The sequence below is a fragment of the Melospiza georgiana genome, chromosome 19 (assembly GCF_028018845.1).
Source record: "Melospiza georgiana isolate bMelGeo1 chromosome 19, bMelGeo1.pri, whole genome shotgun sequence".
Classification (NCBI taxonomy): Eukaryota; Metazoa; Chordata; class Aves; order Passeriformes; family Passerellidae; genus Melospiza; species Melospiza georgiana.
The window spans coordinates 7,027,759-7,044,096 of NC_080448.1; the positions used below are offsets into that span (position 1 = coordinate 7,027,759).

At 40.3% G+C, this 16,338-nt stretch overlaps 1 protein-coding gene across 7 annotated transcripts in view; it reads left to right on the top strand.

Moving 5' to 3' along the window:
* Nucleotides 1-16,338, top strand: part of CUX1 (cut like homeobox 1) — a 274,393-nt gene that overhangs the window by 44,117 nt on the left and 213,938 nt on the right. For all 7 annotated transcript variants that reach the window (XM_058037677.1, XM_058037671.1, XM_058037673.1 and 4 more), the window contains exon 2: nt 6,218-6,328. In XM_058037677.1, coding sequence (XP_057893660.1) covers nt 6,218-6,328 — 111 coding nt within the window. The remainder of the gene's footprint in view (nt 1-6,217; nt 6,329-16,338) is intronic.

Sequence of the window (16,338 nt, forward strand, 5' to 3'; positions counted from 1 at the left end):
CTGGAAGAAGAAAAACTACCTTTTGAAACAAATATGCAATGTTTCATTATTTTCTTGAGTGAGAGAAAAGGTTTGTTCAGTACAGACCTTTGGCATTGGATTGTCTCCAGTTCTTTGAATTTTCTAAACAGTTTTGAGTTCAAGGTGTAGAAGAAAAGACAGGAATAATCATCTCAACTCTGGCACTGCCAAGCTTTTCCTTTCTCAGTGCATTTATTGCTGGCATCAATATCTGTGTGGCTTCTTTCTGCTGATTGCAGCTCCTTCTGAAGAGCCAGTGCTACCTTTCCCCTCTTGCAAGATAGTTTGATAAGTTTTACTTACATTTGTGGCACTGGCTGTTCTTGTGAGCAGACAAAGCCACAACACCCTTTCTTTTTACTTTTTATTTTTCTGTTTGGTTTTTTTTTTTTGTTGTCTTGTTTTTTTTAGTAGCCTGCTAATTAAGATAATTTTATTGATGTCTCCATTGGCACCTCTGTTCTTGCTCTCTTTGTTCTATGCAGTGGTCACCACACACGTTGACTCCCTGTCCCAAAAGCATTGAGTAGAGCCCTAAATTTGTTCCAGTTAAAGCTTTGGAGTCAAATTACTTCAGTATGCAGAATAAAATGTGTTTATTGAAATTTTCTAACAAATTCTGCGTGTGAAAGGTACTTGCATCAGTTTGCCAAGTGGCTAGATGCTTCCTAAGAAATGTGTTTTAATGCTTGTGGGTTTTTACTATTTTTTCCCTTCCTCTGGGAGTGTAAATTACATGTATTCTGCGCTTTGTTATTTCTTCAGCAGTCACTGCTGAGGTGTAAGATGGGATCCTGGTTCTTGAGATGTTGTGCTCTTGTTGAACTGTTTGGTCTTTCCTTTTGCTGGTTTTAGGACGGGCCTTTACAGCAAGGCTGGCACAAGCTCTGCTCACAGAATCCTTACAAAGTTTTACCTTCCTAAGCACTTTCAGCTCAGAACTGGGGTTGGCCTTTTACAGTCAAAACAGACTTTAATAAAAATTCCCAGTGTCAGCTCTGTGCTTTCTCCCCCAGTCATAATCTAGAGCTTTATCAGGTGAACATGGCTTTGTTTTTCCAGAGTAACACACCAAGCCTGCAACGGAGTTTATAATTTCTGAAATATTTTGAAATACTTTTATAATTGATATGTTGATTTCTGGATAGGTGCAAATGATGGGGTTTTGAGACTGAAGGGTGGATTGCCTCATGGAGCAGTCAGGGAAATGTAAAATTTCCCCAAGACAAGTAGGCTGTGAGTGTGCGGAGTTGTGCCAGATGTTCCTACATTGGTGGCATCCTGGCACCAGGAAATTTTCCTTTAATAGGAAATTTAAAATTGCAAAAAGCTACATTGAGAGCTTTGATAGATCTGACAAATGCACTCCTGTGAGAGGATGAAAACAGAAATGAAACTTGTGAAAATTCCTTTCAGTAGCAGATTATCAGTAGACTGGGGAGCTGATTGAACTGGTGATAAAGGGAAATACCTCAAGTACACAGGAACAGGATTTCAGGGGAAGTGGTTAATGCTGCATTTACTGGTAGAAAATTCCTAATCTACATGAAGTTGTGGTTTGTGTTGGTCATTGTAATAAGTAAAATGAGTTTATTGTGAATCCCAGAATCATTAAGGTTGGAAAAGACCTCTGAGATCATCAAATCCAACTAAACCAGAGCACTGAGTGCCATGTCCAGTTGTTTCTTGAACCTTTCCAGGAGTGGGGACTCCACCACCTCCCTGGGCAGCCCATTCCAATGCTTGACCACCTTTTCTATGAAAAAATTCTTTTTGGTATCCTGGTAATCTCTGCAGCCATGCTTAAGGCTTTCAAAGGCACAGCTTAGGCTTTGCATTCCATATCAATAAATAATCAGTTTGTCTTAAAGTTGTGATATGTGTTTCTTGCTCCACTGTAGGAGCTTTGTGGTAAATGCAGCAAGGATTAAGCATTTAAATATGGGAGAATCACAAAAATTGGGGATACAGTTATGTCCCAGCACTTATTGATGGTTATTTCAGGTTTTTGTCACTTCTTCCATATGGGCCATGGGAATACTGGTTGAAAGCAGAGATTGAGGACTAGTTCTGGTTGTTTGAGCAGCTTTTGGGGGAATTGGGGTGCTGATGTGTGGTGGTTTCTTTGGTTGTGAAATGCCCATGGCAGGGCAGTGCCAGTAACTGTTGGAAGTGAGTGAGGGAACAGAAACTTCATAAATAACCAAGCAAGTTCAGTTTCTTTCCAAAATTGTTTTCCTAAGTGAATAATTTTTAGGATTCACCTTTGAGAGCAGCCCCCCAGCAGCTCCCAGGTCTCAGCATGGAAGAGCTGACTTGAATCTTCTTATTATGGGAAGGAAAGGCCTTGTTGTGTTTAACTGGTCAGTGGTGCAGCCCTGCTGCTGGGTGATTATCAGAGAATGCATCTGGTAGGCAAAGACGTGTCAGCAGCAAAGGAAAACAACCTTGAAACTGGCCTGCAGTGAGCCTGCAGTTTCATAATTACTTGGGGTGATGCTGATTGCAGGCTGGTGCCCAAAGGGGGATTCCACAGCCCCCTCACTGCAGCTGGGCTTTCCCACCTCCCTGCTGCAGTGCTGCCACTCCTGTGGGCACAGCTGGCCCTGCACTGGGAGCTGCTTGAAGGTGGGAAGGGAAGGATGGGATGATTTCAGCAGGATCCCTCTGCTCTGGTGGGTCCCATGCAGCCACACCACCCTGGGGTGACAGAGGCAGGATGAGCAGGGAGCACAACAGGGTCTGGAAGCACCTGAGTTAAGGGAACATAAATTCACTCCAAGGTGATTGTTGTTACACTGGATTGTGGACTGACCCTCCTAGTTTTAGATTTTTTACTTCTATACTGCCCGAAAGAAAGCTTTTAATGTGTGTTTTCTGGGGACTGTTTCTAATGACTCCCACACTTAGGAGCATAAGACTTTCTTGTCTCCTCTCCTCCCACTGCCTCCCTCCCACCCCCAGTAAATTTACTGAAATGGGTCAAAGTAGAAACCCTGGAGAGAGTCCTTTAGTTCTCTCTGAACTGTGCCTGCCCTGAATCGATGGGACTTTGGGGCAGGGGGAGGGATAATGGTCTTGCTTGTTCTCTCAAATGTGCTCCAAGCAGTGGCTCCCTTTCTGCAGGTGGCTCTTTTGGGCCACAAAGTTCATTAGCCAGTGTTGAATCATCAGCTTCAGAACTGAATTTCCAGGCTTTGAATCCTTTCCACAGCCAGGTCACTGCTGCAACACCTTTGAGCCCTGGTTTTTGTTTGCTTTTCATTGGAGCCCTTTGGATTTCAAAGGGAAGGATGATACTGAGACCTGGGCTCCTCTTTTTGACTCTCTGTACAGAATTATGTCTCCTTTTACTTGCTATCTACTAAGAGAGTGATTGCAAAGCTTGGGGAAGTGTTTATGTCTGAGTGTTACAATATACTCAGGTCTAAAATATTGATATTACTGCTATTTGATCCTTAAAATGAGCTTGTTTGCAGAAATAATGCATTGGCCACATTAATTTTTTTTTTTAAATTAAATCACAAAAGTATGAAAAATCTGCCATTAGTCCTTGTGGGTGATAATCCTGTATCTATTATTAGGTTTAAATAAATGAAACTTGCATTGTACACCATTCACACATCAAGTAAGGAAGAAAAGATTAGCAATTTTCCAAACAGTTCTGATTTGGGTCTTATTAACTTTGACATAGCTTGAAGATTTAATACCTTCTTTTGTATCAGATCATGGGGTTAGATACCTGCTGCTCCTCAGCTGGAATTGCATCTCGCACTCTGAGTGCTCATCAGGGCAAGATGTGGAGCTGCAGAGCCAGAGCCGAGTGCAGAGTGAGCTGTGCCTGGCATGGCACAGGAGGAAATGTTTTGTGGGGAGGAATGATTAGATCTGTCCCAGAAGGAATGCAGGAGGCAAAGGGCAGGAGCCTGGTGTAAGTGTGCTGTGGCTCTGGTATCAGTCAGGCAGTGAGGTGAGAAAGTCCTTTGTCATTTGCTCCCTGACTCTTCATGGTAGCACAAAATATGGAATTTATTTCTTTTTTTATCCAGTTCTTTTTCTTTCTTGTCTCTAAACTTGGAAGCACAGGTCTTTAAAACCTTCACTGCTCAGGTTCCTTGCTAGGGATTGATATCAGAAACCAAACACTCGGTTCTTTGCTCCGCTGAAATTCCCTCTTACTTCATGATTTGTGTTTTCTTTGCTTGGCTCTAAATGTGTGCTTCCTTTTTAAATATAGTTTTCCAAGTTTCTGGCCGTACCAGATTGTTTATATTTTTTAAAAGCCTTCTGCTTAGCCGTTATATTGCTCTTTATAGTTCTGCTTAACCACATTGGTTTCTGTTGCTCTTTTTTCTTGCATAAACTTAGCTGGGATGAATTTCAAATGTGGTTTATCCAACTGTTAAGTATTTCCCACTTTTCTGCAATAGATTTCACATATGTTACAGAATTCCAAACCAAGATCTGGTGGACATATTGCCCTGTTTCTTTACCCAAAGTCAGATATAGAAGGATTTTTAAGCATTTCAGTGACAATATTTAGGTCACTGGTTCCAGCATGCTACTTGGCTTCAAATCCATTTGTCATATTGAGCTGGTTTCCAAGGATTAGGATAACTATGGTCCATATATTTATTTAAAAAATTTAATTTTGTGCTAATAAACCTAAATGGGAAAAAAATATTGGTCCTCTTGAGTTGGGAACTCAAAAGGTTTTTTATTTTCCATCCAGAGGTCTAACTGTCGAGTTCCATAAGAGACGTCCATCCATCCAGGATTTACCCATTCAAAAATGTATCCAAAATTAGGAATTAGGCTTTTTCAGAATATTTACACAGTAGTATTTGTATCTAGTAACAAGTCAGCAACTTGCCCATCCATTTAGGGTCTGGTATTAGACCTGAGAGGACGTCCCAGGCTTGTGCTTTTGGTCCCTTACAGGTGGTTGAGTTATGAACAGAAATATGAGTTTTTCCAGAAATATGGCAAGTTTCTGGTAGAAAACTGGAGAATATTGGGAGTTCTGCAGGCAGGTTGGAGGGATGAGGTGAAGGTACTCGTGCTCTAACATGTTCTCACTTTTCATCAACTTTTCTCACAGCCAGGTTTTTTTCTCTTTTTGAATTAATAAGAAGATAAAACAGTGCCAAATTTCTTTTATGAACTCTTGATTCTCCCAGTGACTTGGGGAACAATGTCTGTATCTGAATGGAGAGGTTTGCCTTTATTTTTTCATGTTATGTGGAAATACTGCAGAAGAGGCACAAAGTGACACAGAAGATGGAGTTTTGTTGGTTTATGCACTGATAAGTGACCCGTCCAATCTATTATGGTGACATTTGGAGGCACAGCACTGAGTGGAGGAATTGGGATGGGGATAAAACACTTGGAAAAAAGCTGGAAAGCAGTGGGAGCTGTGCTTCAGCTTAGCAGAAACTGTTGGAAAATACTCTGGCATTCATCTTAAAAAAGATATATTTTGGAGAAGAAATGGACATACGTGCTGATGCCTTGGAGGAATAGATTCCAAAAAGATAATTTTGTATTCAAATAAGACAAGACTTAAATGGAAAAGAGCACTGCAGTGGCAGAGGAATATATATACACACACACAGTGGAGTATATGGAATTATGTACAGCATGTCATAGGAAATTAAGAGTGACTGAGGTGTAACCAGTCCAGATTTAAGTATAAGGTTAACCAATATTTCAATTAATAAATTTTTATGGTAGAATAACTCAAAATGGGAAAAATCAGTATCTTTAAAAAGAGCAGGCAGGTGAAAATAAACCTGGTTTGAATATGTCCAAGATCTGTAATCTTCATTGGACGTGGGAATTTATTAGGAGGTGTGTATTGTGAGCCATTGCTCCTGTGCTGTGTGATGCTGGGGTGGAGCCAGTTTTGAGAAGAATGGTGATGTATTGGTTGCAAGATGGAATCCAAAAGGCTGTAGCCTTTTATTTGCTGTTATCCAGGAGGTCAGATCTCTGGAAGCTTGGTGCTTGTTCTGTGCTTTTCCCTACCCCTTCCATCTCCATATTCCCAATAACATGATGTATATATGAGGGGTTTTGGGTTTTTTATTTCTGTGATGAACAGAGCTCTGACTGAATTTTTTTTTAATCTTTTTTTGTTTGTTTTGGGATTTTTTTGTGTTTTGTTTATTTTGTTTATGTTTATTTTTCCTTACAGAGGGAGCTCGATACCACAGCAACAATATTGGCGAACCGGCAAGATGAAAGTGAGCAGTCCAGGAAAAAACTCATTGAACAAAGTCGTGAGTTCAAGAAAAACACTCCAGAGGTAAGGAGAAAAGCTGTCCCAGTCTCTTGCTCTAGTAGTAGGTGGTATTAGGCATGTGCAAGTGATGATTTCTTCTTAATGGTTTATTTCTATAGTTTTCTTGTATATATTGCCAGGTCCTTATCTGTTTATCTCTGATGTTTTCCTCATCAGGGAGCTTTTGCATTCTGTAAATACTGAAATGTGGATTGATGTTTTTAGAGGAAGCATCAACACTGGCCTTCAAACAGGCTTGCTCTAAATTATATAATAATGTAAAACCTGGAGAATTTAAAAAACAATTCTTCACCAATCCAAACTCTCAGAGCAATTGGATGTAGAAAGTGACATTTTGCTGCCTAAATAAATCTATATCAAGGGCATAACTTGAAAGATGCTCATTTTTCCATCAAAAATCACATTAAGTTTCACTGTTGATTTCACTGGAAACACAACAAGGTCAGGGCTGAGCCAAGCTCCCCTGGGAGGACGTGCCTGGAGCACAGGTGTGGGGCAAAACCAGTGGGGAAACTGGGAGAGCTGAATGTGATCTGTGAGAAACTGGGAGTGTTTGAACTCCTCATGAGCAGCCACCTCAAACCCACAGAAAATCTCACTTGGTTCCCTGCTGAAAGCAGAGCAGTGCTCAGGGCTGGCTGCCTCCTCTGTTTGTTTTGTGGATTTGGGTATTTTTTTCCCCTGCTGATTGCCAGCAATCTGTTCAACCAGGAATGTTGTGGCATTTCAAAGCCAGTTCCAGATAAACTGATCTGCCAGCACCAGCTCCTTCCAAGGCTCTTCCTTGGAAGAGGGAAGCAGCAGGCAGCTCTCCCAGCCTTCAGTGCTGCTCCTCAGCAGCAGATGCTGCCCTGCATCCTGAGGGTGCAGATCTTTGGGGTCTGTCCTGCTCACTGGGATCCAGCTCTTTGGGGTTTATCTGCTCACAGACACTGATCCCTGGGATCCAGGGGTTTTTCCTGCTCACTGGGATCCAGCTCTTTGGGGTTTGTCCTGCTCTTTGGGGTTTATCTGCTCACAGACACTGATCCCTGGGATCCAGGGGTCTGTTTGGGCTGTGTCCTGCTCATTGGGATCCAGCTCTTTGGGGTTTATCTGCTCACAGACACTGATCCCTGGGATCCAGGGGTTTTTCCTGCTCACTGGGATCCAGCTCTTTGGGGTCTGTCCTGCTCTGTCTCTCTGTGGCAGGCCCAGGGTTTTTCTTGGTGATGGTTCTGTCACATCCAGGGCATTTCTCTGGGTTGACATAAACACCTCAGAGAGCAGAGCAGGACTTGTCTGCAAATCTCTTGGCACCTCAGATTCTCATTCATCTTAAGGCTGAGAAGATGAAAGTGCCAGGACTTGTGGGGATTTAAGGAGAGGGGACAACTGTGCTTTGGAAAAGGCTTGTAGAGCCTGGGAAAGAGTGGAAGTGCATTTGTGTGGGATCTGAGGGGAGAAGGGAAAGTACCAGCAGGGTGAGAGCCTGGCAGGGAAAACGTGGATGGTTTGGTGTTGGGAATGGTGTTGGAGCTGGGCTTGGGTAGGAGGGCTCCCCAGGCTCTGGGCAGTCCCTGGAGGGCAGGAGGCCTTTGGGAGCTGAAGAAATCACCTTTAACCCCCCCAAGGCTCTCATGGTTTGAGGCTGTGGCCATGGAAAGGCTTCTTCAAACCAGGGCTGCTCCTTCCCTCAGTCCTCCCCCCTCATCTCATGTCCATTACATCTCAGCATCTTCTCCATTACATCACTAAACATCCTGGGGGTGCTGACCCAGGAGGGACTCCTGGGGAAGAGTTAGTGTTGTTTATCTGCCTGTGCCCTGAGGGGGTTTTATGGGGCAGAAATCAGTTCTTTTTGAAAAAAAGAGAATTTGGGGAGTGCAGGACTTTTTAAAAGGAGTAAAAGAGTTTGAAGAGTGATTTCAGGAGCTGTGAGAGGGTGAGTTGATTCCAATCTATTGGGAAGAGAAGGAGGAAGGAGAGAAGTGAAAGATTATGGGGAGTGTAGGAAATTGTACAGAATCTAGAAAATACATGGAGTTCTGGGCCCATATTTGCAATTGTTTGCTAGAAGCTTAAGTTCATACTACAAAATCTAACTTGTTTCCTGCTGCCTTCCTTTTTTTCCTATAAGTAAAATGACAAATTCTTCACTGTAGCTGCCAGTCCCTATCTGATGGTATGTTACAGGTTTCAGGAGGATTTCTTTAAGCCAGTTTTGTTTCTGTGGAGCAGAAGGGGAGCAACAGACAAAAACCCACAAGACCCTACACTAATTTTAAAGTGCATTGTGAGAGCACCTTGGTAACTCAGTGGGAGAGGAATGAACTGAGGCAAACAGATCCTCTTGTAATTACTTTAAGAGATATAGTGGGAAATGATATCCAATTAGTCCTTTCTAGTAAGGAAGATACAGAAGTTAAATCATTTGATGGGAAGGTTTTAAATATTATTTTACAAAACAATTCTGTAGCCGCTATTCTCTTGCAGAATACATGAGCTTTATTTATTGAGAAATAACACTCTGAACATTCCCAGTGTTTGAGGAAATTGGGATCTCTGCTAGGTTCTACATCCTCATCTTTGTCCTGGGACCCTTATGAAAGCACATTCCTTTAGAACCTTGCATGAATTTTTTGGGTTCTTTCTTTGTCTGCTTTTTCTCTGCCATGGTGCTCTTCTGCAGCTTTGTTTCTGAAGAACAGCTTCTACTTCCTCTGACTAAGAATGAAAAAGGGATCAAAGAATTAGAAGGAAGTATCTGAGCTGTAGGAACAGGCAGCTGTAGCCAACCTGAGATGTAGGTTTTGTCCCCAAGGGTATGGAGGGAGCTCAGATGTGAAGGTCTGTCCTGTCCAAGGGATTTGCTGTGGTAGATGGGGGTGTCCAGCTGGAAAACTGCACTGGATTTCCTCCAATTCCACTGGATTTCACTCCCAAAAAGCAGAGAGGTCTGTGAATATTCCTCAAATTTCAGCAGTTTTGGGGGCAGTTGGAAATCAAGAGGGAGGGATGAGTAACTGCAGCTTTGTCTGGAAACATCCTTGAGGTGGACAGGGAATGCACAGGGGGACACTGGCATCTCCAAACTGATACATTTAAGTTCCTAAAACATCAATATGCTCTTTTTCATAACAAAACAGTTCTGTGGGAGAAAACCAGCCTGGATGCAGAATGTTCTTCAGCTAGATAAAAAACCCAGTGTACAGCTCAATTTCAGTTTCCATAATGAAGTAACAACTTTCTTGGCGTTAAAAGAAGAAACAAAGCCACAAAGATGGAATTGTTCAATGTAACAATTTGTTTCAGAAATGTACTTTCCATTTTGTGTTTCACCCTGCCTGCATCCCTGGTTTGGGCTGTGCCAGCATCTCTTTTCCTCTGCCCTTGCCAGTCCCACCATAAATCAGGAGACAAGTGTGGATTGCCTTGACTTTCCTATTCATTGTTACCTCTAGATTTTTCCATAATATCCCCTTGAAAGTTATCTCCTGTGCAGCACAAAAGGATTCCAAAAATCCCTAATGAAGTTGAGGATACTTCTGTTTCTTTTTCCTTTAAAAGTTGTGACAGATCTTTTTGGGTCATTTCTGCCTTCTTTGCAAATTATCAAATTGCTGCAAAAAAAGCAATACAATGTTTTCATGTTTGGAGGAATGTCCCTAGGGCTTTTGGTATTTAAAAATGTTAAAATACTATTTCTGTCTTGGCATACTGGGAGATGACTCTGGGAAGAAGGATCTCGTGTTTTTGGGAACTTTACATGAACAGAAAATTCAGCAGTGGTTGTGCAGAAACTTTCAGAAAGGGTTCTTAACCTGTTATTGCAAAAATATTCTTTACCTCCTCACACCTTTTAGGCGGTCATGTCAGACCTGCTGCTCATAGATGTTTTGGAGTATTTTCAGTCTCAATTTGTTTCCCCCTGAGCAGCTACTGTGGAAGGCTGAGTCTGGTCAGGAGATTACTTGAAACATCAATTTTACATGACTGTTACTTGGAAGACATCTCCAAATATATCATGTGAATTGCCAGCCTCCATCAGATGATTATTTTCTTACAGTGACAAATCCTGAACTGTTGTGACCAACTGTGGTATTTCTGGGGTATTTTAACCTCTGTGAAATTCTTGTTTTATTTAATCCTGTCCTCATATGTCAATTCTGGTGTGAATAACAGAATGTTTGAATTACCATCTTTGAGAATTGGGGTTTTTTTAGTCACTAAATAATTCCAGGTGCACAGGTTAATAATTTTTAGCATGAAGTGTAGGTTGTTCCTAATGTTGCTTTTGTTTTTACCCAGATTCTTAGTTCAGTAACCACTTTTTGCTTACTTATTTCTGTTTTAAACATTGAAAAGCTTGTCCAATACTTGCTCTTTTAAGCCCGTTTAAGCTGTAACTCTCCATTGCTTTTCTCCAGGATTTGGCCAGGTAATATTGGGCTGTGGGGTCATTACAGGGGTCATAAGACAAAAGCTCAGCCTGGGGAACCTGGGTCAGCTGCTCTTGGGAAATGAAATAAGCAACTAATTTTGTAATGGGAGATCATGAGCTCTACAAAATCAGGCAGGTCTGAGGTGCCAGAATTAGAGACAGGAGCTTGCCCTCTTGCTGTGGGCTCTGGTTTTTATCCTGTTGGATAAAATAATAAATTGGATGGGTGATTCCTCACTGGTTTTGCCCTTTGCAGTTTCTGGGTTGTAAATGAATTTAGGTGGTGAGATTGAGAAAGTCAAGATTACCTTTAAATGCCCAAATTCCCACCTGAATCCTGTAAAACAGATGGAAAGTTCAGTGTGCAGAGTTATGGAGGGATGTGGGAGAATCTCTAAGCACAGAAACATAAATTCTCAAACAAAGATGCTCTGGAAAATGGAATATGGTAAAGTGCTAGAAAACAAAATAATACCTGAACACTGACTGGGTGGAGGGGCAACCTGCTGACCCAAGCCATTGGGTAACCTCAAATAAATGACATTTACCTGCCTACATCAAAGCTGTTTTCCATCAGTGTCACCCAAACCATCCCCACCCTGCTCCATCACAGCTCTGCCGTGCCCCAAAGAGAAAGAAAAATGCCTGGAAAATCTCCTGTTAGACAAATAATGGTTTTATTCCCCATGTTGTATCAAAGTGATGCATATTTTTAAGATCCACAAGCTTCTAAAAAATTATAATTGTAAGTCATAAGGAACTAAAGGAAATTAAGACTGTTATTATGGAAGGGCTCGGTTTTCAAAGTGCAAAATTCTTAAATTCTTTGTCCCCTGTGTTTCTGGACTATTCTATTGAAACAGCCAGTATCTACAGCAAAATATAATATAATTAAGGGTAAAAAAAATTTAAATACTTCTGCTGCTTGAATTAGTTCTTGAAATGAGAGCAGGATTTTCAGAATTGTGGGTAATGTTGATTCCCAGAGACTTTGCTCAGTCAACTTTGGTCTAGTCTGTGTGACAAAGTGGAAATGATAACAAAATCTACTGAAAACACACAGTCTGTCTGAGGATAATTGATGTTCTCAGTGTCTGTGTACAGGGGGTGAATATTGATTTGCTGCCATCTACAGCTGGGTTGTTCCATTCCTTTTATTGTTTTGTTTTTCCATCCCCCCCTCCTTTTTCCTTTTCCCACTTTCCTCCTCTTTTTTTTCCTTCTTTCCATTTTATTCTTTTTTTCCCCTTTCTTTCCCAGTTTTCTCTTTTTTTCCCCTTTGATGAATACCTCTCCTTTAGGATAATATTTAGGTGCCATGTTGTTCCTTCCCACCTTTTTATTCTTAAGAGCTTTGTTTGCCAGGTAAATTCTTTTTATGATAATTTGTACTACATGGGCTTGGTATTTCAAAAGCTAAATGGAGAAATATATTATTATTATTATTGTGTGACTTCTCCAGAAAAGTAATAAAATCTGTCTCCATATCTTTAAATGTGATCTAAACACCAGTCTTGTGGAGTCAGAGGGGTTAAATCAGGTCCAACCTTATCCTGGATGGATTATTTAATACATATTTCACTTCAGCATAATCTCTTTGTCCACAGGAAACCCATCAGTGTTTCTAACATCTATTTCTACATTATGATCTCTTGCTGCCTTTTTATTGGAAGTGAGAGGACACTAAAACAATTATAATTCACAATTGTATTTTTCTAGAATTCTCCTAAAACTCACCTCCACTGACCATTCCTACCACACTCAGTAAACTTCATTCATTAATTTTTTTAAATAGTTGTCTTAAATTGTGCTGTTCCCAGCAGGGCAGGGGGACAGCAGAATCTGTGCGATTTATTTGTGAATAACAGGGTTTGAGAGAGTCTTTTTAGCAAATGAGGCTGTATTTTGGGGACTTGCTATGTAGGATTTCACAGTTTATGATTTTCAAACTCCATTTGGAAAGGTCTGAAGCCCAGGAAAGGAGTTTCCCCGACCTGCAGATTGTGTTGTGTTTTTAGACAGAGAAGTTTCATTTAAAGCATTTTCTGAAACCACACGACCTAGGCCACTTTGAATTAATCTTACTCCATTTGCTTTCAAGATACCCTTAAATCAATTTTCTACAACACATTTACCTCAAAAGTCTTTTTGTAAATCTGAAAATATATAGGCAATTACTTTATTCAGGAGCTCCAAAAATACTCAAGAGGGGGACACATCTGATGCAACCAAACTCATTGGAGTAGTTGAACAAATTAATTCCTCTGAAGTCACTTGCTGTTAGTAATGCAGATTTCTTTCATTTGAGCATTCTTGAGAGCAGAAAAATTCACTTTTCTTCTCCCAGCCTAGGCTGCAGGTATTGGATTTCAGCAATGCCAAGGGTGCAGCACTTTCCATTGCAGAAAAGGAGAAAAAGGGGATATTTGTGGTATTACTGTGGTTTACAAAGGGACACACTTGTGAGCAAATATTTACAAGTTAATCTCTCTTGTTAAGCCTTTGATGCTGCAGTGAGGTTCTGCTGTCGCTGGGGCTGAAAGGAGGCAGAGCAAACAGTTTGTTTTTCTTTTCCCTGGCTGTTGTTGCCTGTGCCTGAACCTTGCAGGGCTGACCCAGCTGGAAAGTGGCCAGAGCAGGGGAGGCTTGGGGGGCGAGGGCTGAAAGAGGAGAAACCTTTCCAAGGTCACAACTCAAAAAAAACCTGAGTCTGACAAAGCATTTGTCATCCTTCCTCCTGCAGGATGGCTGGACTTTATGTGGTGTGCATTAAGATATAACCTGATTTATTGATGTAGCATTGACTGGCTTTTAAAGGAAAATACTGTCATTTTTTTAGCTGAAATAATGGAGGTTTTTCCTCACTGTGGTCCCAACAATTACCAGCCATTCTCACTATCTATTTTAGGTAAACTAAGTATAAAACTTGGAATTTATATGGAGATCAGTCACAAAGCAAATCTGAAGTTCAGTTCCTAAATTTCCTCTGAACAATAATAAGTCATTAAGTTTGATTTATTTTCAAAAGTTATAAAAATAATTGAAATACTGGAAACTTTTCTCACTGTGGTATCAACAGTTACCAGCCATTCTTACTTTCTATTTTAGGTAAGCTAAGTGTAAAACTTGGAATTTATATGGCGATCACAAAGCAACTCTGAACTTCAGTTCCTAAATTTCATCTGAACAATAATAACTCAATAAGTTTGCCTTATTTTCAAGAGTTATAAAAATAGTTTAACTTATTTTCAATAGTTTAGTTTGCCTTATTTTCAATAGTTTGCCTTATTTTCAAGAGTTATAACAGGCATCAATATCCCTGCTCTTCCTTCCTATGTGTATTTACCAAGCGAAGAAATAATTAAACATCTTCAATGAGTATTTTTATTTTTTTTTTTGTTTTGTCTGTAAGCCTCAGCTCATCTGCACCACCTCAGAGTGACTCAGGTGTAATTAAAGGAACATGTTGTTCTCATTAAAATCACAATATTGTCACAAATAACTCTGTTAACAGGGTTAGGAGTTGCCAGGTGGGAGAGATTCTTGTTGCTCTGACAGTGGATAAGTGAATAGTTGGATCTGCTTGAAAGAAAACCAGAAACTATTAATATGGGGAGTAAAAATACTCACAAACCAAATCCCCAAAATACAAATGATAGTTTGAAGCTTTTCTATTAAACACCCTCCCAAATGCCCCAAGTTTCTGCAGGGCCAATCTGTTGTTGTCAGTTTTGGATGAAGTTGATTTTTAAGGGGAGAAATGTCTATAAAATTCTCTTAAAACCTATTTTCTTCCAGGAATTTTGAGTGTGTTCTGCTTGCTTAAAACAAAAAAAAAAAAAAATGCTTCCTGGTAACAATTTTAAAGTAAATTAAATGACAGATGAGAATTAGAGCAGTTGAGAGTCATTTTTATTTTGGAATTCTTTTTGCATTAACACATCTGCAGTGTTGATGAATATATGGAAAAATGAAATTGTGCTTCTATCCTGCCGTGTCTCCAGTGTGACAATAAATCACCTTTTTTTCCTTTTAAAACGTCTGGCCTTGTAATTTATGTTTGCATAACCCATTGCTAAATTCATAGTAGGTGTTTTAGTTGGCAGGCACAATTCCAGGGATTCAGTGGACCTATTTTAATACTGAGCTTTTGTTACTGTTCATAATTATGTGTAGAAATATATGTATTTTCTTAATTATAAAAAAACCAGCCTGCTTTAACTTTGGATCTTTTCTCACTTCCTCCACACAAATAGTGCTTTAAAGCTTTGAAAGAATTAGTGCTTTTTTTGACTTGAGAAAAGAAATGGATTTACCAGGCTGAGGGTTTTTTCCAGTTTTGAAGAAGCAAAACACAAAAAAAAGTAATAAAGTACAAAAAGCAAAGTTGTGATGCATCCCTGGTGCTATTTAGAATTTTTGAGGATTCTTTATATTTTATAGACCAGTTGTAAATATTTAGGGCAGCATCAAGACAGTATGCAAATAAAAGAAGTTTTATTAATAACCATTATCTGGCCTGTGGTAATAAATATGTATGACTCACATAGGAATAAACCCACCCAATAAATATAAAAGCCATACAAAACCATTAACAATTTTTAATGGACTTGCAGATGGAATAATTTAATGCAACTGTAGTTACTCAGGTTCCAGCTCCTGTAACTATTCCTCATCTCCTTGAAAGCTTTCATCTGAAATACATTGCCACCATTCAGGATTCCACCTTGTCTCTGTTTAAAACCATAAAGCTGTGGTTTCACAATTTTTGAAGCACTAATGCTTATTTATGGCCACAGTTCTGCACTTTTTAAGTACAGAGGTGGTTATTTATCTATTGAACACCCAGTGACTTTTTAAAAAGGAAGTTTTTCTGCAGAAGCAGCAGCACTAGGCCAGTGTTGAGCAGGAAGGATGAGGAGTTGGGAATGAGCTCTGGGGATAGCCTGGGACAGATTTCTTCATTCTTGTCACCCAGGGACACTGGGGTTGTGTTACCCATCCCTAGAAGTGTCCAAGGTTCAATGGGTTGGAATAACCTGGATAGTGGAAGGTGTCTCTGGAACTGGATAAGCTTTAATGTCCCTTCCAACCCACCCCATCCAGTGATTCTATTATTATTTATTAAGAATAAAGCTGTTAAAGGACCCAAACTTAAGACACTTCTGCCCCAAAATGGTTTTCCTGTGGTTCTCTGAAATGGAGAAGGCAATGAAAAATGTTCAGTTCCTAAATGAAAGCAGTGTGGAATTGGATGGTAGATCCAGCACCATCACATCTCTTAAAAAGCTTTTCCTGTGGTTTTCGATGTGCTTTGTTTCCTTCTGGGTAAAAACCAGTAATTTAAATTGTTTTGTAGAATATCTCAGGTTTGCCAGTGTTAGTGTGTGTGGGCACTAAGGGCCTTTTAATAAAATATTGCAAAAGAAACTTGTGTTGCTGGGCTGAACGCTGATAGATGAGCTGCTCTGAGGAAACCATCCTGCAAACATTCTGCAGGTTCAAAGCTGCTTTTAATCCAAACCTTTCATCCTGGGCACGAGGGCACTGGGAGCGCTCTCAAAAACGCCCCAAAGTGTTCAAACCCCTG